General features: G+C 38.7%; 2 protein-coding genes across 6 annotated transcripts in view; one reads left to right on the top strand and one right to left on the bottom strand.

The window, feature by feature from the left end:
• LOC133569822 (interferon regulatory factor 2-like) overlaps nt 1-8,716 on the top strand; it is an 18,170-nt gene extending 9,454 nt beyond the window's left edge. The window contains exons 4-8 of one of the 4 annotated variants that reach the window (XM_061922448.1): nt 3,181-3,297; nt 3,377-3,414; nt 3,490-3,583; nt 4,347-4,403; nt 8,567-8,716. In XM_061922448.1, the coding sequence (XP_061778432.1) occupies nt 3,181-3,297; nt 3,377-3,414; nt 3,490-3,583; nt 4,347-4,403; nt 8,567-8,685 (425 nt within the window). In that variant the 3' untranslated portion in view covers nt 8,686-8,716. Of the gene's footprint in view, nt 1-3,180; nt 3,298-3,376; nt 3,415-3,486; nt 3,584-4,346; nt 4,404-8,566 lie in introns of all 4 variants that reach the window. The other 3 variants (XM_061922447.1, XM_061922460.1, XM_061922452.1) reach the window with 3 other exon arrangements.
• Nucleotides 8,717-11,333: 2,617 nt separating this feature from the next.
• Nucleotides 11,334-22,500, bottom strand: part of cdc42se2 (CDC42 small effector 2) — a 17,774-nt gene continuing 6,607 nt past the window's right edge. The window contains exons 3-5 of one of the 2 annotated variants that reach the window (XM_061878868.1): nt 20,727-20,828; nt 20,563-20,641; nt 11,334-12,040 (exon numbers count right to left, since the gene is read on the bottom strand). In XM_061878868.1, coding sequence (XP_061734852.1) covers nt 20,567-20,641; nt 20,727-20,828 — 177 coding nt within the window. In that variant the 3' untranslated portion in view covers nt 11,334-12,040; nt 20,563-20,566. Of the gene's footprint in view, nt 12,041-14,186; nt 17,162-20,562; nt 20,642-20,726; nt 20,829-22,500 lie in introns of those variants that run through there. The other variant, XM_061878862.1, reaches the window with a different exon arrangement.

Below are 22,500 nucleotides of genomic sequence, written 5' to 3'. Positions count from 1 at the left end.
AATGTAAAAAAAAATGAAGACATCTTCCCAATTCATTATTTAAGTAAAAAAAGTGTTTTATTTTTCAATATTAAAACTAGTTAACTTCTTTTAATACGCATATGACAGTTCGTTGAAAACAAAAGTTATTCTATTTATTATATTAAACATGTCACGGAGTGGTGGTGACGAACCCCAAGATGCAGAGATGACAGGCTTGGTACATGGAAACATGGTTTTAATGTTAAAAAAAAAAAGGCAAGAAAAACACAAGCCAGAAACCAGGGACAGGAGTAGGGATCCAGGGAATAGCTCACAGCATCCAAAAAAAAAGGTAGTCCACAGCATACAGCAAACAATACTCCAGCACTGACTGGAGGGCAAGGCAGGTTTAAATAATGCCTCTGAATAGTGCTCAGGCAGCAGGTGAGCGGGCGAACACTAATCAGAGGCAGGTGGAAATAATAAGTAACCATGGTAACTAAAACAAAAAAGGGTGCACAAAAAACAGGAACCGAAGTGGTCTTAGACAGAGTATAAAAAAGATGATCCAGACCACAGATCCTGACAAAACAAGATATGAATACAACTTCCCCATTCATCATTAAAGTTTTTTTAAAAAGTGTTTTGTTGTTTGATATTAGAACTACTTCCCTTTTTATGTGACAGTTTGTTAAAAAATAAACTCGATTTAAAAATTCAATGATATTTTCCTCATTCATCATTAAAGATAAAATAGTGTTTTATTGTTTAATATTAGCACTATAATTAAATATGTTTAATACACAGACAGTTTTGTTAAAAAAAAATGCAATCTAAAAATGTATTTATTGTTTTTTTCTTAATTTATTTTTAAAGTTTAAAAAATAATGTGTTATTGTTTAAAAATAAAGTAGTTACTTTTTGCATTTACATGTTTTTCAGTTATTTGTTTTGTCATTAACATTTTTATTGTTTTAATATAACCACCAGTTAACCTTTTTTTAGACTTGCAAGGCAGCTTCTGTAAAAAAAAAAAAAAAAAAAAAAAGCAAACCAATTTTACCATTTCTGTCTTCACAAGTATTTAACATGGGCTTAACATGGATGGAAGTGTTTAACATCTTTGTTTATCCAGTTTATACATTTTAAAAATGGTATTTGTCAAGACAGTATTTTTCGTATTTAATATTAACAGTGGTTTAACGTTTTCTTACATCCATCCATCCATTTATACCACTTATTCCGTTTGGGATTTCGGAGGGCACTGCTGCCTATCTCAGCTAGAATCGGGCGGAAGGCGATGTACACCCTGGACAAGTCGCCACCTCATCGCAGGGCCAACACAGATAGACAGACAACATTCACACTCACATTCACACACTAGGGCCAATTTAGTGTTGCCAATCAACCTATCCCCAGGTGCATGTCTTAGGAGTTGGGAGGAAGCCGGAGTACCCGGAGGGAACCCACGCAATCGCAGGGAGAACATGCAAACTCCACACAGAAAAATCCCGAGCCTGGGATTGAACCCAGAACTACTCAGGACCTTCGTATTGTGAGACAGACGCACTAACCCTTTCCCCACCGTGCTGCCCGTTCTCTTACACTTGAAATTCAATCTATCTAAAGAAATAACATTTAAAAAATTTATTAATGTTGAATTGTACTGCTTTATTATTAACAACAGTTAACTTCTTCATACATTTGTAAAGCAGTTTGTTTTCCAATTTTTTTTTTTTTTTACTACGTTAGATCCTCATTCATCAATAAAGTTACAAGCGGTTTTGTTATTGTCACATGAAGAAAAATTAAACTTTTTTTACACTTGCAAAACCGTTTTAATTCAAATATTTAATCAAAAAACACCTTCCTCATCCGTCATGATATTAGGATGTATGGTTTTAATGTGCAACAATAAATATTTTTAGACTTGTTTTGTCATGCCTGTGAATCAGGTCTTATGTTTGATCATGTTATGTTTGGTTTTTTGGACTCTTGTTTCCCGTTTTGCACTTCCTGGTTTTGTTTGTTTCCAAAGTTACCCATTAATTTCCACCTGGTCTCCTAGTCACGCCCCGGGCCTCAGCTCTCACACCTGTTTACAATTACCACAGCCAGTATTTAAGTCATTTGATTTATGTTCCTTGGCCTTGGAACTTTGCTACTTGCTATCTACATACCGACCTTCCTACCTATGCTGCACCTCCTTCATGCCCTCGATCACCTGCCACGCACCTCGCTATTCATGCCCCTTGTTTTTGTTCACAGTAAGTGTTTTCTTTAAGTTGTTCATAGCTGTGCCATCGTGCTGTTTTTGTTTATAGTTCATTGTTATTCATGCCATTGAGCAAGTCTTTTGATTTCATGCGAGGCGCAGTGGAAGAGTGGCCATGCGCAACCCGAGGGTCCCTGGTTCAATCCCCACCTAGTACCAACCTTGTCACATCCGTTGTGTCCTGAGCAAGACACTTCACTCTTGCTCCTGATGGCTGCTGGTTAGCGCCTTGCATGGCAGCTCCCTCCATCAGTGTGTGAATGTGTGTGTGAATGGGTGAATGTGAAAGTAGTGCCAAAGCGCTTTGAGTACCTTGATGGTAGAAAGTGCTATACAAGTACAACCCATTTATTTTATTTATGTTTCTAGTTATAGACTTGGTTCTAGTCTTTTGTTTCATAGCCCTGTTTTTGTACCGCCATTGAGCGCGCCCTTGGTTTTATTGTTTTTGTATCGTAGTGTTTAAACAAATTAAAATGTACCTTAATTCATGCCTGGCTCGTCCCAAATTCCCTCTGCGTCGAAGAAGCAAAACATATCCAAGTCAAAGTCCTGACACGTTTAAAAAAATAAATGTACAAAGCTCCATTTCCACTTCCCTAGTACAGGTGAATGTTTTATTTTACATTCTTATGTACAACCATTAAAACCAATTAAAAATTATCTGTACAGTGTACCTTTTTTATATATATATATCAATAGTTTTACGCGGGAACAGACTATTTCTATTTATTGTAGGATTTAATACATTGGTAAGTCTACACCTCCTGTTATATTCCACCTTACCACTAGAGGGCGTAAATAGCACTGTTGTGATGGTTCATTTTTTGGCTGGTGCCACACCACACCCTTTCAAACGCTTTTACAAAATATGATTCAATATTGGTAATAATGGATGTGAAAAACCTTCACCTCCATCCAGCCTGTCCTGTCCTGTCCTGCAGGGTCGGTGGGTCAGCAGGCCAAGAGCAGCAGCGAGCATCAGCAGCGGCAACCATGGCAACCTGCAAGCACCACTTCATCCTGCACAGACGATGCATCTCCAAGCATTCAAAGCCAAGGTAAAAGGCTATTTTCACTTCTACAGATTCTGCGGTGATGATTGTGAAGCTTGTGTCTTACCTGTATTGTCCTGCGCAGACACGTGGGAGCAGGACCAAGACCAGGCTGGATCCGAGGTATCATAGAAGCATCCTATGCAGCGAAAAGGCACACTAATATACATATTTTTTTGGTTTGTTTGTTTTCAGCAGTTACTGGAACACTTTAGCAGTGCTGACCCGACCAGCGACCTGACTTGGGTTCAGCGAGGATGGAGGTCACACCTACTCTGGGACAACTGGGACGGTAGGACACCCACCGCCATTTATGTGTTGTATGACATGAATCGTCCATTTAAGTGTGAATGCTTGTCTACATGTAATCAGTGAGGGACTGGTCACAAGTCCTGGGTGTACATATACTGGAATAGACTCCAGAACATTCCTTATGAATGATATCAGACATCAGGACAAATCAATCTTTCAGGTTATTTGCTGTATATCACACTGTAGAGGTCGTTCCCTACCCGTTCCACAGATACCACGTAATTGAACAGAGTTTTAATCAACACGTGATGCCAGGAACAATCTTTTCAGATGTCCGTCTCACCAGTTTCTCCCACCACTCACTGTTAAAGACAACATCTGATTAGATTAACACGCACCACCTGCAAAATTTAATCACCTGCCAGCTGTGACTCGCCGTCCCGCACATGCCCCGCCCCTAGTTGATGGTGCTCCGCCCTCAACACCATCGACAGAGGCGGTGACCTTTGCTCCTGCAGCGCGCTGATCACATCCCCCCCACCCACGCACACACACAGTGGCTGACATGATCAATAAGTGCATTGTTCAGAGTTCTGACCAGGCCTAATCCACAATAAATCATTAGGTTCCGCTCATGACGCAGTAAGTTGGACGATGCGGACACGCTTGTTACTGGATATGTTTTATGCTTCTGTCTCTGAGACTCAGTACCTGTAAGTAATATGCAACTGTAGGTGTTTGATACTTGTTTATATTAGACCACAATATTGTTCAATAAGGGACACTTTTTTTTCTACGTCTAGCTCAGTCGCACGGGCCACATCAAAGTTGGGGCTGCCATCGAAGGGCCGCATGTATCAGTGAGTGATAAACTAATGGAAATGTAAAGGATTTCCCACATGATATTATTACACAATTGTCTATGCATTTGAACATTTTTTTTTTATCCTTTTAATCTGTAGACTGGCAGCTCAGTCGCCTGTAGAATTTCCAATGTTTTTTTGTTTTTCTAAAGCATAGGCCATCCATCCATCATCTTCCGCTTATCCGAGGTCGGGTCGCGGGGGCAGCAGCCTAAGCAGGGAAGCCCAGACTTCCCTATCTCCAGCCACTTTGTCTAGCTCTTCCCGGGGGATCCCGAGGCGTTCCCAGGCCAGCTGGGAGACATAGTCTTCCCAACGTGTCCTGGGTCTTCCCCGTGGCCTCCTACCAGCTTGACGTGCCCTAAACACATCCCTAGGGAGGCGTTCGGGTGGCATCCTGACCAGATGCCCGAACCACCTCATCTGGCTCCTCTCGATGTGGAGGAGCAGCGGCTTTACGTTGAGCTCCTCCCGGATGGCAGAGCTTCTCACCCTATCTCTAAGGGAGAGCCCCGCCACCTGGCGGAGGAAACTCATTTCGGCCGCTTGTACCCGTGATCTTATCCTTTCGGTCATGACCCAAAGCTCATGACCATAGGTGAGGATGGGAACGTAGATCGACCGGTAAATTGAGAGCTTTGCCTTCCGGCTCAGCTCCTTCTTCACCACAACGGATCGATACAACGTCCGCATTACTGAAGACGCCGCACCGATCCGCCTGTCGATCTCACGATCCACTCTTCCCCCACTCGTGAACAAGACTCCTAGGTACTTGAACTCCTCCACTTGGGGCAGGGTCTCCTCCCCAACCCGGAGATGGCACTCCACCCTTTTCCGGGCGAGAACCATGGACTCTGACTTGGAGGTGCTGATTCACACTCGGCTGCGAACCGATCCAGTGAGAGCTGAAGATCCCGGCCAGATGAAGCCATCAGGACTACATCATCTGCAAAAAGCAGAGACCTAATCCCGTGGCCACCAAACCGGATCCCCTCAACGCCTTGGCTGCGCCTAGAAATTCTGTCCATAAAAGTTATGAACAGAATCGGTGACAAAGGACAGCCTTGGCGGAGTCCAACCCTCACTGGAAACGTGTCCGACTTACTGCCAGCAATGCGGACCAAGCTCTGACACTGATCATACAGGGAACGGACTGCCACAATAAGACATTCCGATACCCCATACTCTCTGAGCACTCCCCACAGGACTTCCCGGGGGACACGGTCAAATGCCTTCTCCAAGTCCACAAAGCACATGTAGACTGGTTGGGCAAACTCCCATGCACCCTCAAGAACCCTGCCGAGAGTATAGAGCTGGTCCACAGTTCCACGACCAGGACGAAAACCACACTGTTCCTCCTGAATCCGAGGTTCGACTATCCGGCGAAGCCTCCTCTCCAGTACACCTGAATAAACCTTACCGGGAAGGCTGAGGAGTGTGATCCCACGATAGTTGGAACACACCCTCCGGTCCCCCTTCTTAAAGAGAGGGACCACCACCCCGGTCTGCCAATCCAGAGGTACCGCCCCCGATGTCCACGCGATGCTGCAGAGTCTTGTCAACCAAGACAGCCCCACAGCATCCAGAGCCTTAAGGAACTCCGGGCGGATTTCATCCACCCCCGGGGCCTTGCCGCCGAGGAGCTTTTTAACTACCTCAGCGACCTCAGCCCCAGAAATAGGAGAGTCCACTACAGATTCCCCAGGCACCGCTTCCTCAAAGAAAGACGTGTTGGTGGGATTGAGGAGGTCTTCGAAGTATTCCCTCCACCGATCCACAACATCCGCAGTCGAAGTCAGCAGAACACCATCCGCACCATACACGGTGTTGATAGTGCACTGCTTCCCCTTCCTGAGGCGCCGTATGGTGGTCCAGAATCGCTTCGAAGCCGTCCGGAAGTCGTTTTCCATGGCTTCCCCGAACTCTTCCCATGTCCGAGTTTTTGCCTCCGCGACCGCTAAAGCTGCACACCGCTTGGCCCGTTGGTACCCGTCCACTGCCTCCGGAGTCCTATGAGCCAAAAGAACCCGATAGGACTCCTTCTTCAGCTTGACGGCATCCCTCACTGCTGGTGTCCACCAACGGGTTCTGGGATTACCGCCACGACAGGCACCAACAACCTTGCGGCCACAGCTCCAATCAGCCGCCTCGACAATAGAGGTTCGGAACATGGTCCACTCGGACTCAATGTCCCGCACCTCCCTCGTGACATGTTCAAAGTTCTCCCGGAGGTGTGAATTGAAACTCTCTCTGACAGGAGACTCTGCCAGACGTTCCCAGCAGACCCTCACAATGCGCTTGGGCCTGCCAGGTCTGTCCGGCATCCTCCCCCACCATCGCAGCCAACTCACCACCAGGTGGTGATCGGTAGAAAGCTCCGCCCCTCTCTTCACCCGAGTGTCCAAAACATAAGGCCGCAAATCCGATGACACAACTACAAAGTCGATCATGGAACTGCGGCCTAGGGTGTCCTGGTGCCAAGTGCACATATGGACACCCTTATGTTTGAACATGGTGTTTGTTATGGACAATCCGTGACGAGCACAAAAGTCCAATAACAAAACACCACTCGGGTTTAGATCCGGGCGACCATTCTTCCCAATCACGCCTCTCCAGGTTTCACTGTCGTTGCCAACATGAGCGTTGAAGTCCCCCAGTAGGACAAGGGAATCACCCGGAGGAGCACTTTCCAGTACTCCCTCGAGTGTACCCAAAAAGGGTGGGTATTCTGAACTGCTGTTTGGTGCGTAAGTACAAACAACAGTCAGGACCCGTCCCCCCACCCGAAGGCGAAGGGAAGCTACCCTCTCGTCCACTGGGTTGAACTCAAACGTGCAGGCTTTGAGCCGGGGGGCAACGAGAATTGCCACCCCAGCCCGTCGCCTCTCACTGCCGGCAACGCCAGAGTGGAAGAGGGTCCAGTCCCTCTCGAGAGAACTGGTTCCAGAGCCCTTGCTGTGCGTCGAGGTGAGTCCGACTATATCCAGCATAGGCTATTACAGGAAATAGAAAAATGACACCACTGTTACTTTTTAATCTTGGCATCTGACCAGCCAATTTTATTTAATTATTTTTTACTGTAAAATTGTAAAAAAAAAAGTGTCATGTATGATGATATAACATTTGTTACAATACAGAAATCTAATAGATCAATATTATTGCAGATTGTAACTTTACTTTCCAACCTAAATTCATTCAAATGTAACATTACATTGTTTACATAAACATTATTACTACAGATCCATACATAGGTCAAGCAAATTTTTAAGTATTTCTTTTTATTGTAAGATTTTTTTTTTTTACATATATTAAATATTATTGTATAAATACATGCGACTTGTCCAGGGTGTACCCTGCCCACCGCCCGAATGCTCTAGCGACCCCAAAAAGGACAAGCGGTAGAAAATAGATGGATGGATGGATATGCATTCACAGCCAGTACATGTTTATTTTCTGTCAAAAAGGAAAGAAGGAACCCAGCAAGACATCAATACAACGTTGCATACATCCTTTAAAAGTGACTTTAAAAGAGTTGTATCTGTAAATTGAGACAATATTGTTGGTTGGGAAATGACCAAATTTCAAATCAACATCACAACATAAAATTTTTTTTGTCAAAAAGCATATTGTTTCAACGTTGTACTTGTGTTGTGGAATATTGGTTGGGAAATGACCACATTTCTATGATCAAATCAACTCTAGAACCCAACAATGATTACACATTGTCCAAAAGCATGTTGTTCCAACATTTAAGTTTGAGTTGCTCAACGTCAGGACCTAATTCATCAACTTCTCAACGTTGTTTTGTCTTGTGCCTGCTAGGAATACATTTAGTAAGAAAAGATAAAGTACTTTATACATGCGTATTATTTCCATGTTTTTCTTTCGCTTGCCACCTTAAATGATGTGACGCCCCAGATCTGGCCTGCGAATCTTGCGTTTGACACATGTGGTCAAGCTTGTGTGCCATTGTGTGCTTAGCTGTTGTGTAGCTGCCAACTCAAGGAGATATTCATTCAAAGTTAAATGAATACCACTCACGCAAAAGTGAGCAATGTAAGATATATTCCTACAGCAATAGCATGTCTTGTGGGGTATTAACAAATATGGAGTCATATTACAAGAATATTGTCTGGTGTGTGTGTGTGTGTGTTGTGCAGGTTCATTTGATGATAACTTCGTCTCTTTCCACGAAGACAACTTCAGAGACCTCTGGGCTTCAAACTGCAGTAAAGAGACATCAGACTGCTTCTTACATCAGCAGACATTATTGCTTTAACAGCATAAAGCTCAATAAAACAACAACTGTGTGTGTGTGTCACATACCTGTAGGCTCAACACTCCTAAGTGCTGCTGAAATAGAAGACGAGACGTGATCTTGTTCCACGCCAAACACTCTATCATTTAGCATCAATCACTTAAACAAGTCCTAGCTTGCAGTTGCACAGAAAAATATCTTTATTTGGCTTCATAATGACTGCAAAGACAGCAGAATGTCTTGTGTGAACAGTTTGGTCATGGTTTCACTGTGAAGCATGTATATATACATAATTACATATATGTAGACATGTATTTATATATACATACCTATGTACAAATCCCGTTTCCATATGATTTGGGAAATTGTGTTAGATATAAATATAAACGGAATACAATGATTTCCAAATCATTTTCAACCCATATTCAGTTGAATATGCTACAAAGACAACATATTTGATGTTCAAACTGATAAACATTTTTTTGGGGGGCAAATAATCATTAACTTTAGAGTTTGATGCCAGTAACACGTGACAAAGAAGTTGGGAAAGGTGGCAATAAATACTGATAAAGTTGAGGAATGCTCATCAAACACTTATTAGGAACATCACACAGGTGTGCAAGCTAATTGGGAACAGGTGGGTGCCATGATTGGGTATTAAAACAGCTTCCCAAAAAATGCTCAGTCTTTCACAAGAAAGGATGGGGCGAGGTACACCCCTTTGTCCACAACTGCGTGAGCAAATAGTCAAACAGTTTAAGAACAAAGCTTCTCAAAGTGCAATTGCAAGAAATTTAGGGATTTCAACATCGACGGTCCATAATAGCATCAACATTTTCTGAGAATCTGGAGAAATCACTCCACGTAAGCGGCATGGCAGGAAACCAACATTGAATGACCATGACATGATATCACCACATGGGCTCAGGAACATTTCAGAAAACCACTGTCACTAAATACAGTTTGTCGCTACATCTGTAAGTGCAAGTTAAAGCTCTACTATGCAAAGCAAAAGCCATTTATCAACAACATCCAGAAACGCCGCCGGCTTGTCTGGGCCCGAGATCATCCCAGATGGAATGGAGCAAAGTGGAAAGGTGTTCTGTGGTCTGACGAGTCCACATTTCAAATTGTTTTTGGAAATATTCGACATCGTGTCATCCGGACCAAGGGAGAAGCGAACCATCCAGACTGTTATCGACGCAAATTTCAAAAGCCAGCATCTGTGATGGTATGGGGGTGCATTAGTGCCCAAGACATGGGTAACTTACACATCTGTGAAGGCACCATTAATGCTGAAAGGTACATAGAGGTTTTGGTGCAACATATGCTGCCATCTAAGCGCCGTCTTTTTCATTGACGCCCCTGCTTATTTCAGCAAGACAATGCCAAGCCACATTCAGCACGCGTTACAACAGCGTGGCCTCGTAAAAAAAAGAGTGCGGGTATTTTCCTGGCCCACCTGCAGTCCAGACCTGTCTCCCATCGGAAATGTGTGGCACATTATGAAGCGTAAAATACCACAGCGGAGACCCCGAACTGTTGAACGACAGAAGCTCTACATAAAACAAGAATGGGAAAGAATTCCACTTTCAAAGCTTCAACGATTAGTTTCCAAATGTTTATTGAGTGTTGGTAAAAGAAAAGGTGATGTAACACAATGGTGAACATGTCCTTTCCCAACTACTCTGGCATGTGTTGCAGCCATGAAATTCGAAGTTAATTATTATTTGCAAAAAAAAAAAAAAAAAATTTCAGAGTTTGAACATCAAATATCTTTTTTTTGTAGTGCATTCAATTGAATATGGATTGAAAAGGATTAACAAAAAATTGTATTCCGTTTATATTTACATCCAACACAATTTCCCAACTCATATGGAAACGGGGTTTGTGTGTGTGTATATATATATATATATATATAAATGTGTGTGTGTATATATATACCTATGTATACACATTTATGTGTATATATATATAAATATATATGTGTGTGTGTATACCTATGTATATATATTTATGTGTATATATACATATATATATGTATGTATGTATATATATATATATATATGTCTATATATATATATATATATATATATAGACATATATATGTATGTATATGTATGTCTATATATACACATATATATATACATATATATATATATATATATATATATATAAATAAATGTGTGTGTGTATATATATACCTATGTATAAACATTTATGTGTATATATATATAAATATATATGTGTGTGTGTATACCTATGTATATATATTTATACATATATATATGTATGTATATATATATATATATATATGTCTATATATATATAAATATATATGTGTGTGTATACCTATGTATATATATTTATACATATATATATGTATGTATATATATATATATGTCTATATATATATATATATATAGACATATATATGTATGTATATGTATGTCTATATATACACACATATATATATACATATATATATATATATATATATATATATATATATATATATATATATATATATACATATATATATATATATATATATACATACATACAGGTGGTGGTCATATTAGAATATCATGAAAAAGTTGATTTATTTCAGTAATTATATTCAGAACGTGAAACTTACATATTATATAAATTCATTACACACATAGTGATATATTTGAAATGTTTATTTCTTTAAATATTGATGATTAGTACTGACAATTACTGAAAATCCCAAATTTAGTATCTCAGAAAATTAGCATATTAGTTACGACTAGTACCAAAAAATATTTTTTATAAATGTGGGCCAACTGAAAAGTATGAACATGGAAAGTTTCAGCATGTACGGCAATCAATACTTAGTTGCAGCTCCTTTTGCCTGAATTGCTGCAGCAATACGGCGTGGCATGGAGTCCACCAGTCTGTTGCACTCCTCAGGTGTTATGAGAGCCCAGGTTGCTTTAATAGTGGCCTTCAGCTCTTCAGCATTGTTGGGTCTGGCATCTCGCATCTTCTGCTTCACAATACCCCATAGGTTTTCCATGGGGTTAAGGTCAGGTGAGTTTGCAGGCCAATCAAGAACAGGGATACCATGGTCCTTAAACCAGGTACTGGTAGATTTGGCACTTAGTGCAGGTGTCAAGTCATGTTGGAAAATGAAATCTTCACCTCCATAAAATTGGTCCGTGGCAGGCAGCATAAAGTGTTCTAAAACTTCCTGGTAGACTGCTGCATTGACCCTAGATCCCAGGAAACACAGTGGACCAACACCAGCAGATGACCTGGCACCCCACACCATTACCGATTGTGGAAATTTGACACTGGACTTCAGGCAATGTGGATTCTGTGCCTCTCCTGTCTTCCTCCAGACTCTGGGGCCCTGATTTCCAAAGGAGATACAAAATTTACTTTCATCTGAAAACATAACTTTGGACCACTCAGCAGCTGTCCAGTCCTTTTTGTCTTGAGCCCAGGCAAGACGCTTTTGACGTTGTCTCTTATTCAAGAGTGGCTTTACACAAGGAATGCGACAGCTGAAGCCCATATCTTGCATACGTCGGTGCGTGGTGGTTCTTGAAGCACTGACTCCAGCTGCAGTCCACTCTTTGTGGATCTCCCCCACATTTTTGAATCGGTTTTGTTTGACAATCCTCTCCAGGGCGCGGTTATCCCCCTTGCTTGTACACTTTTTCCTACCACATCTTTGTCTTCCCTTCGCCTCTCTATTAATGTGCTTGGACACAGAGGTCTGGGAACATCCAACCTCTTTGGCAATTACCTTTTGTGTCTTGCCCTCCTTCTTTAAAGTATCAATGGTCATCTTTTGGACAGTTGTCAAGTCAGCAGTCTTCCCCATGATTGTGTGTCATACAGAATCAAAACGAGAGACCATTTAAAGGCTTTTCCAAGTGTTTTGAGTTAGTTAGCTAATTAAAGTGTGGCACCAGGTGTCTTCAACATCTGACCTTTTCACCATATTCTAATTTTCTGAGATGTTGAATTTAGGGTTTTCATTGGTTGTCAGCTATAATCATCTCCTTTTTGGCAAAAAACACTTGAAATGTATCGGTCTGTTTGGAATGAATGTATACATTCTACAAGTTTGACTTTCTAAATGGAAATAATGAAATAAATCAACTTTTTCATGATATTCTAATAATATGACCAGCACCTGTATATATGTCTATATATATGTATGTATATATATGTATATATATATATATGTGCATATATTTGTATATGTGTGTTTGTGTGTATATATATATATATACATATATATGTGTGTATATATACTTATGTATATATACACATTCATATATATGTAGATATATGTGCATATATTTGTATATATGTGTGTTTGTGTATATATATATATATCTATGTATATATATATATATATGTATATATACTTATGTATATATACACATACATACATATATATGTATGTATACATGTATGTGTCTATAAATGTAGGTATATATATATATATATATATATGTATGCCTGTATGTGTCTATATATATGTATATATATATGTGCATATATTTGTATATATGTATGTATATATATGTATATGTGTGTACGTATATGTATATATATATATACACACATGTATATATATTTATATGTGTATATATATATATATATATACACACACATATATAAATATAGATACATACATATGTATATATACTTATATATACATAAATATATATATATATATACACATACATACATATATATACACATACATATATACAAAACATACATACATATATATATATATACATATATATATATATATATATATATATATATATAAAACATATACTGTATATTATGTATTATTTAAAAAATAAAATAGAAAAACATTAATAAAAACAAATACAACAAACAATCCTATGAAATGTGGTCATATTGTATCCCATTTAGTTTATTTAGACAGTTACAGTACTCAATTTATTTTAAATTTGCTATTTGATAAAAAGAAACAGAAAAAGAAAAACATGTATCTCAACATTTGAATAAAATTGTTGAATATTCTGTAAACAAAAAAAAAATTGCAATAATTAAATTTGCATTGTCTTCACCTTTCTAGGACTTAATGTAAATGTTGTTATGATAATTGCTTAATAGTAAACATGGATCTCCACATTTGAGAACAAGTATACTCAATAGTACACATTTAATACAGCAAAGTAAATCATAAGATGTGGAGATTGGTTCATTTTTTAACAAAAAACAAAACAAAAACCAAAATACAATACGATGGATATAATTTTTCCAATTTCTCATTCCAGCATGTCTGAAAAGAAGTAGTAAGAAGCAGATCTTATTCAATCCTACCACTTTTTATTTTGTAGCAATTTCAAACACGTGTTTGTACTCAATCTGTATCACATCAGTAAATAAATAAGGGAGTGAGTGATTTAATGGACAAATGAGTAAGTAAATAAATATTACATGTAAGTTCCCATAACTAAACAGGTAAGTAATGTAAGTTTAAAGAGAGACGAGACGTGTGGTAAAACATCAAGACATGACATTTATTTCCTCATTGCACAACAAAAAGATGGACTTTCTTAGAATAAGCAACATATCATGCAGTGTTTAGGGAATAAAACACTGCTCATTTCTACAATAACTCAACACGCACATATAAAAATATTGATCATTACTTTTTTTTTGTTGGTTCACTTCATGAAACAAAAAAAAAATGCTGTGACTTAAAAAAGGGATGTATTTATATTTCTTAAAATGACATTCAACTAGTCTTCTAACACAGCCTGCTGTTCACAAGTTGTATTGCAACTCAGCACCAGGGTGATGGGGAACAAACAGGACGAGACAAACATATACATGTTAAAACAACGCAGTTTGTTGAAGATGTCCTTAAAACAAATACTTTTTTTCTGAGTTGATATGGTTGATCTTTTATATAAAGACTGTGGCTGGTTTATTTCTTTTTTTGTTAAATATGTATATTTATATATATATATTTATATTGCCTGGTACAGACGTGTTTGCTGGCTTGATGGTAGGGTTACATTCTGCTGTACACACCACAGGATGCACATGAGACACACACATTGCATGCATTGAATTCAAGAGGATTATTATTCCAACATCCTGCTATATAAGCAATGGAGGACACAAATGTTCCCTCCCACCCTGACTGGGGTCCTTGACATTCATACTAGATTTGCTCTCTTTAAGGCCTTCTTTTAAAATGAATAATAAAATACAAGAAGCTGCTCGAAACAATGTCACAACAATCAAAACAGACAACATGAAGTAAGGATGGCATTACAGGTCCAAAGACAAACAAATCCAACTGCCTGAAGGTGTTTTTAAATATTATTACTTATCTCTTAGAGGTCTGACAGCAAAACTACTGTATTTCCTCAAATAGGGGCATTGGCATTAATGCAGTACAATACAATATAATGTCTCACCTCAAATAAATCATTTGGCTAATAATATTATGAATATCGATTAAAAAAGGCATGCATTGTCACTATTTTAAATTATCCATTTTTTACTGCTACTGCAGATTATGAATAAAAAAGAGGCTCTGGCACAAAAAACGAAAAAAAAAAACATCATATATTTTCTCATTAACATAATTACCTTTACTCATTCAACACCGTGCTTTGTTGTGTGTCCTTGATCACCAAAATAAACACCCCACTTCAAATAGATGTACCTTAATATCGTACTAGTATCAATAAAAATGGATATTCAGAATGCACACACATGAAATAATACATAGTATTTTACACATCAAAAATGTATTTTCTACTGCTTAGATGCGGGGAAACAAACGACAAAAAAATAGGCACCATGGTCAGTTTGATTTCTGGGTGAAACAAACAACTAGCTCCCCCCCTCCAGATGGTTTATTGAAGCAAGAATAAAAAGATGGTCACTGCTGATTGTGTCCAATCAACTAAAGACATAAACATGTCTAGCGCCGGCCCTTACTTAAAAAGGAAAAAACACTTCCTCTCAAAAAAAATGTACAACTCTCTGCGCTTGAGTGTGTACGTACTATTTGAGGAAATACGACATTATTAGACTCAGCAGAGACCTAACAATGCTAATTTGGATGAGTAGCAAATTGTGCACCTTCCTTCGGCATGTGCTTGCAATTTCTGGTTACGATTCCTGCATTCTTTATTTAGGTTGTTTCCTTACCCCCAAACCTCCACAAGGAGTTTTTGTGTAATCCTGCTGACGAGCAAGAAAACAGAGGAACAAAGTTCTTAGCGGCGTTAAAAAGCATGTGAATAATCCGCAAAAGTGGAACACTCACTAGATCCATAAAGGTGCAAGAACACTGGCACCCATGTTGCTTTCAATTTTAGTAACTGCACTGTTTGTCTTTCCTGGCTATGCATTTACGAAATAAACTGAACGTAAAAAATTGTTGTTTTGAAAATAAAAATTCACTCGCTGCGTGCAGAGCGTGGCAAGACAATTGTTACGTGGGATAAAGTCAGCAACAATGGTCCAACTGGAGAAGGAGAAAAGGGGCCAACTTGCTTGGATTTGTCTTAGTTTTCTTAATTTTTGTGCTTTTAACATAGTATTGGTAAACGTGGAACATTTTATTCTGAAGTTCCTGTCCCCTTCTTCCCTTGTGTGCCAAATTGCTGCGGCTTTACTGCCAAAGCTGGTAAAAACATAAATCTTGCATATTTGATTCGGCGATGGGACGGAGTGGACACGCGATGGTGAAAGTTGACGAATGAGTAGTATCAGCTCTGCAGACGCACCCGGTGGAACTTTGCCTTTGCAAAAAATGATAAATAATGGATGAAAACTAAAAAGAACATGACGACAGATAAGTAAATTAACAGTTTATTAAAATTCTACATGACTGGATGTAAATGAGTATAAAAAAAAAGTGGAATTCCTAAAGCAGGCGTGAGTGTACATGGTGTGGTCCAGTGTACTCTACTCAATTCAAGTTTATTATTAGAAAAACAGCAATGAGACCCTGAAGGCAACTCAGAGGATCATGAGATTTCTCTGAAAGAAAAGAAAAAGAAACTTAATTTGCCCCTTCCTCCTTTTTTTTTTTTTAAACCTCCCGAGAAGGAAAAGACGGAAATGGAAGGTTCCAACTGCGCGGTGTGGCCCAGCCACCGTGAGGTCCGTTTGCAAATGCGATAATAAATACAAGCATCCGACGTGGGCTCCGAGAACAAAAATAGTTGTCCCTCATGCATACACACAAGCATACGTCTGACTTACTGAGATGATGAGCGTATTAAAGCCTCCGCTTCCTAACTGCTACTCTTTACAGTGCAACAGCATGGCAACAAATAAATTGATAGCAGTGCTTTCATAAAACATAACAAAAAAAGAAATGGAAAATAAAAGTTATATACACATTATGTATGGGAAAAAGCAGTAGTTTTATCTTTTGGTCCTGTGTCCATGACGGACTGAACTGCTTCCTCATATAAACAACAGTAGTTTCCACAATGAAGGGCTGTGAGGAGGGAGAAGTCACATGTTAGCGTTCATGGTAGCGTGTTTCTTCTTCTTCTGTTTTGATTTTTTTATTACGTAAAGGTTAATCCATCACTTCCTTCTTATGTTTGCACTGTATTGCACTTTAAATTGTTTCAAGTGTACACATCTTTACTAAAATATAAACTTTTGTAGAAACTGGAACCCATTATTCATATCTACATTGTTTCTTATGAAGAACTTTACTTCAACTAACTTTTCCATTTGCAAACTAGGCTCAAGAACCAATTAAGTTCATAAATCGAGGTTTCACTGAACGTCCTGCAAAAGTGAAGGGAATCCGGACACAAGAGCATCCAATATGTGAAACATTTTGTGCCTCACCTGCAGCTAAATAAACAAAAATATCACAACGCACACATTTTTAAAGTAATACACAACTACAATAACATAGACATTGCTAAATTACAATATTTATGTTAGCATACATTACATTATTCTTCATAATAAAAGAAAAAAAACATTTTCTTGACTAGGTCACTTTTTTAAATGCTCATTATTATCTTTAAAAAAAGTATAAGTGAAACAGCTCTTGTATTTGATATCAAGTACTTTAAGGGAACTTTTGATGATTTTAGTCTTTTCTGACTTACAAATGTTACAATGTTGGATACTCGTGTTGAACAAAGCCAAAGCATCAATTTATAAGGTTCATGCAATTCAATTTAGGATCCCTCCGTTTACAGGATTTTGCAGTCTAGCTACATTGCGACGTCACAACGAGGTGGGCGTACTTACTTGTATGTTAAGCAAAGCTCTCACACAAAAGAGGCTACAAAGAAACACAATATAAAGAATTGTTTTGATATAATATTGGCATGTGCATAATAACGACAACGTGCTTCATGCAGTGACATAAATAAATAAATTACACTTTCTGAATCAATCGGTAAGTGTGTAGATCTACCTAATGTTGTGACAGGATTAATCTATACAATGTCAATTTTTGACCGTGTCTGCAAGAAAAATAGCGGAGAAAACTTGAAGATATATATTTACAGTGCATCTGGAGAGTATTCACAGCGCTTGAATTTATCCACATTTTATCATGTTACAGCCTTATTCCAAAATGAAATAAATTCATTTTTGTCCTCAAAATTCCATAGACAATATCCCATGATGACAATGTGAAAATTATTATTTTTTGTCTCTCGAATTGATTAAAAAACAAACAAAAAACACATGTACACATCCACAGCCTTTGGTCAAAACTTTGATGATGCTCCTTTGGCAGCAATTACAGCCTCAAGTCTTTTTGAATACGATACCACAAGCTTCGCAAACGTATCTTTGGGCAGTTGTTCCCATTCCTCTTTGCAGCACCGCTCAAAATGCAATAGGTTGGATGAAAAGCGGTTTTCATCTAGAATGTCTCTGTATTTTACTGCATATATATTTCCCTCTATCCTGACTAGTCTGCCAGTTACTGCACCTGAAAACCATGCTTCACGGTAGTGATGGTTTTGGTGTGTTGATGAGCGGTGCCTGGTTTCCTCAAAACATGATGCCTGGCAATCACACCAAAGATTTCAAACTTTTTCTCATTAGACCAGATAATTTGGTTTCTCATGGTCTGACAGTTTTTCAGGTGCATTTTGGCAAACTTTTAAATAAGAAATGGTTTCGGTCTGGCCACTCTAAAAGTTAAATTACCAATGATTGTCACACACATACTAGATGTGGCGAAATTATTCTCTGCATTTGACCAATCACCCTTGATCACCCCCTGGGAGGTGAGGGGAGCAGTGGGCAGCAGCGGTGCCGCGCCCGGGAATCATTTATGGTGATACCATACATGCCTGACTGTTGGACTGCTGCAGAGATTGAAAGGTTCTCTTCTCCACAGTAAAATGCTGTAGCTTTGATAGAGTGGCCATGGGGTTCTTGGTCACCTCCCTGACTAGACTAAGATGAATGCAGCAATGTACACAGACAACCTGGCTGAAAACCAACATTTCCCATTCAACCTGATGGAGCTTGAGAGGTGCTGCAAAGAGGAATGGCCGACGAGGAATGAGCGAAACTGCCCAAAGATAAGTATGCTAAGCTTGTGGCATCGTAATTAAAGAGTTGGGGGTGTAATTTCTGCCAAAGTGCATCAATTAAGTACTGAGCTAAAGCTGTGAATACATAAATACATTAGATTTTTTAAATTATTTTATTTTTAATAAATTCACTAAATTAAAAAATAAATAAATAAACTTCAAATTTTCATAATGGGACATTGTCAGTAGAATTTGAGGACAAGAACAAATGTATACTATTATGGAATAAGGCTGCACCATAACAAAATGTGGAAAAATGAAAGCGCTGTGAATACTGGATGCACTGTAAACGGTGTACATTTTCAAAAGATATTTGATAACACTTTAACAGGGCCGGGCGTGATTTCATTCGCAATCTCGGAATGCCTCCAGAGTTGAACATCTTGCAGGCAGACTCAAAAAAAAAGGGTTGAATATGCCATAACATATCCAATCCATATTATCTAGACCACAAGAATGTTTTTTATTTTTAGAATAAAATCATCATAGGTCCCATTTAATAACAAGTCCAGCGAATGTATTCTGTATTAGGCCACTCATAATGGCAATCATTATGGCTAGAAGTAATAACTGACCTATGAGCTGAGTCACAGTCACAAGGCGAACAAGAGGCGCGTGAGCAAAAAGTAGCTTTGCCGAGTTGTCGTTGTCATAGTTATGGTTTGCTGCGATCAAAGCAGATGTTGTTCTGGGTGACAAGTTCCTTTTGTGCCGGTGTGCAGAAACAGGAAATGCAATCGGTCAAAAAGCGTCTGTTGTTTTTTCACAAAGGACAATTCATAACAAAATAAATCAAGTAATTAGACCAGCAAAGTCGACATGACTCATGTAGAGTGTATAAGTTTGATATGTCAACTTCAATTATTTTTATTAAATTCTCTGTTTTGTGTTACATTTTAACTATTTAGTATGACTCTGATGTTGGACTTGTACAATTCAGAATTTGTGCCTCCCAAAGGACGGTTTACTGACAAATGAAAGAATTGGGTGGGCCACTTGGATACATTTTGTACATTAAAGATGCTAAAACCAATTTAATGTCCATTAGTAGGCGCTACCCTATTAGAAAATCATTGTTATCTTAAACTATACATACACAAACGCACAACTTATTTTTACACATCTGTGATAGTAAGCAATGTTAAAATGTCCGTAATAAAGAACACTTTAATGTAAAGGTTTTATGATGCCGGTGAAAATTTGACCCTGGAACGGATTATTTATATTTTTGTTCTTTCATACGACCTTACAGATTCCAATTTAAGGTGTAATCGGGTTGTCGACGTACAACAATTTACTTCAGATCATCTCTCACCTTGTTATAATTGTGACCCTTCAGAGCCGCCGTCTACATATCCACCTTTGGACTTCATCTGGGCTTGAACCAGGTCCACCTGGAAGCATTCAGCAGTTGCAATTCAGTACGTCAAACTATGATAGCATTGGTTTTTTTGAGGAGAAAGAGATCCATATACCAACCGAGGCTAATCCCAGGCCCATGTCGCCTGAGCCGACGTGTGTGGTGTGTACAAAGTTTGTTGGCTCGCCGATCATGGAGCGGTCGATTCGTCGCCGCCGTTTCTGATGAGGGAAGAACAAACATGAGTTGTTGTCCAACAAACAATTGATCTCTCTCTCACCTGCTTTCACCTGGACACTGTGGCTACCACAAATTTACTACAATATACTAGCATTTGGAACTACACTATTGTCAGAAGATTTTCGCTGTAATGATTAAATGTGGGTGATTGTCGGCAACATAAACATTCAAAAAGCTCTATATCAAATTAAGCCCTCCCACACAAAGCTCCGTGACAACCCCCACACCGTGGCGGCCGGCATTAAGGACATTTTTTGGGCTGCTGTAACCAGTCGCCCCATTTCACATCCGCGATTTCCATGGAGGCGTTAGAGACCCCACCGCTGTAGTTAGGCCTGCACAACACACTGCTGTGCTTGTCTCCTTAGAGTCACACTAACAGGATTAACGGCTATCCATCCTGCTCAATACAGTTTGGAGACTCTTTTCCGTCAAGTGCCTACACTTCTCACCGATTGCTTTAAGACATTTATTTATTTAAAAAAATAAATGAATGGTCAAATTTGTTTTCATGTTTACATTTCATTGACTAAATATGCGCTAACTTTCGCAACAGCTAACGTAAATTTCTTCTCATTTATCAAGGTGGCGTCACAGTGCATGAAACACTGTTGAAGCAGAGTGTCCATTGACTTCAATGGGGGAGTATAGAGTTGGTTGTTGGTTGCCGCCAAACGAGACAGTTATTGGATAAATGCTCAGCGTTGTCCTGCCTACGGAGGCTGGGTGTCTCTGGAAGCATATGGAAAGTGGGCTTGGCCTTAGCTGAACTTCCGCATGATGATTGGATATTCTGTCTGAGGCTGAATCCCTTTTTCATTGACAGCAAAATGAGCCAATCAACGGTCTCAAAATATAAACCACTGCCAGAGCTTTTTTTTTTTTAACTTTAACTACGTTGTAAGAAGCTGAAATTGATCATTTTACAATCCAATTGATGTTTTCTTAGCAAATTATAGTATTTTTGTATATATTTCATGTTATTGTAGACCAGGGCTCCCCAAAATACAGCCCGCGGGCTTGATCTGGCCAGCCAGTATCCAAAATCCGGCCCGCGGCAAGTCCCAAGTTGAAAAAAAAAATAATATAAATACATATTATTATATGTATGTATGTATGTATGTATATACACATACCGAAACGGTTCAATACAAATATACGTACCGTTACACCCCTAATATATATATATATATATATATATATATATATATATATATATATATATATATATATATATATATATATATATATATATATATATATATATATATATATATATCAATCAATCAATGTTTACTTATATAGCCCTAAATCACTAGTGTCTCAAAGGGCTGCATGATATATATATATATATATATATATATATTCGGAGGTGTACCGAACGAGTTTCCATGAATTGATTAACGTGGACCCCAACTTAAACAAGTTGAAAAACTTATTGGGGTGTTACCGTTTAGTGGTCAATTGTACGGAATATGTACTGTACTGTGCTATATACTACTAAAAATCTCAATCAATCAATCAATCAATCAATCCACACGGACATATTAAGTAGCGTACCGCATGTTGTGTAAACATTACACACCGAGGCACAACACACGGCATGCTAGCAACGACTGGGTACGATAGACTGACCATACCTCCTCTTTTCAC

This window comes from Nerophis ophidion, linkage group LG02 (genome assembly GCF_033978795.1).
Source record: "Nerophis ophidion isolate RoL-2023_Sa linkage group LG02, RoL_Noph_v1.0, whole genome shotgun sequence".
Lineage (NCBI taxonomy): Eukaryota > Metazoa > Chordata > Actinopteri > Syngnathiformes > Syngnathidae > Nerophis > Nerophis ophidion.
Note: the sequence above shows the minus strand (reverse complement) of the source record. Positions and strands in the feature narration are given on the sequence as shown.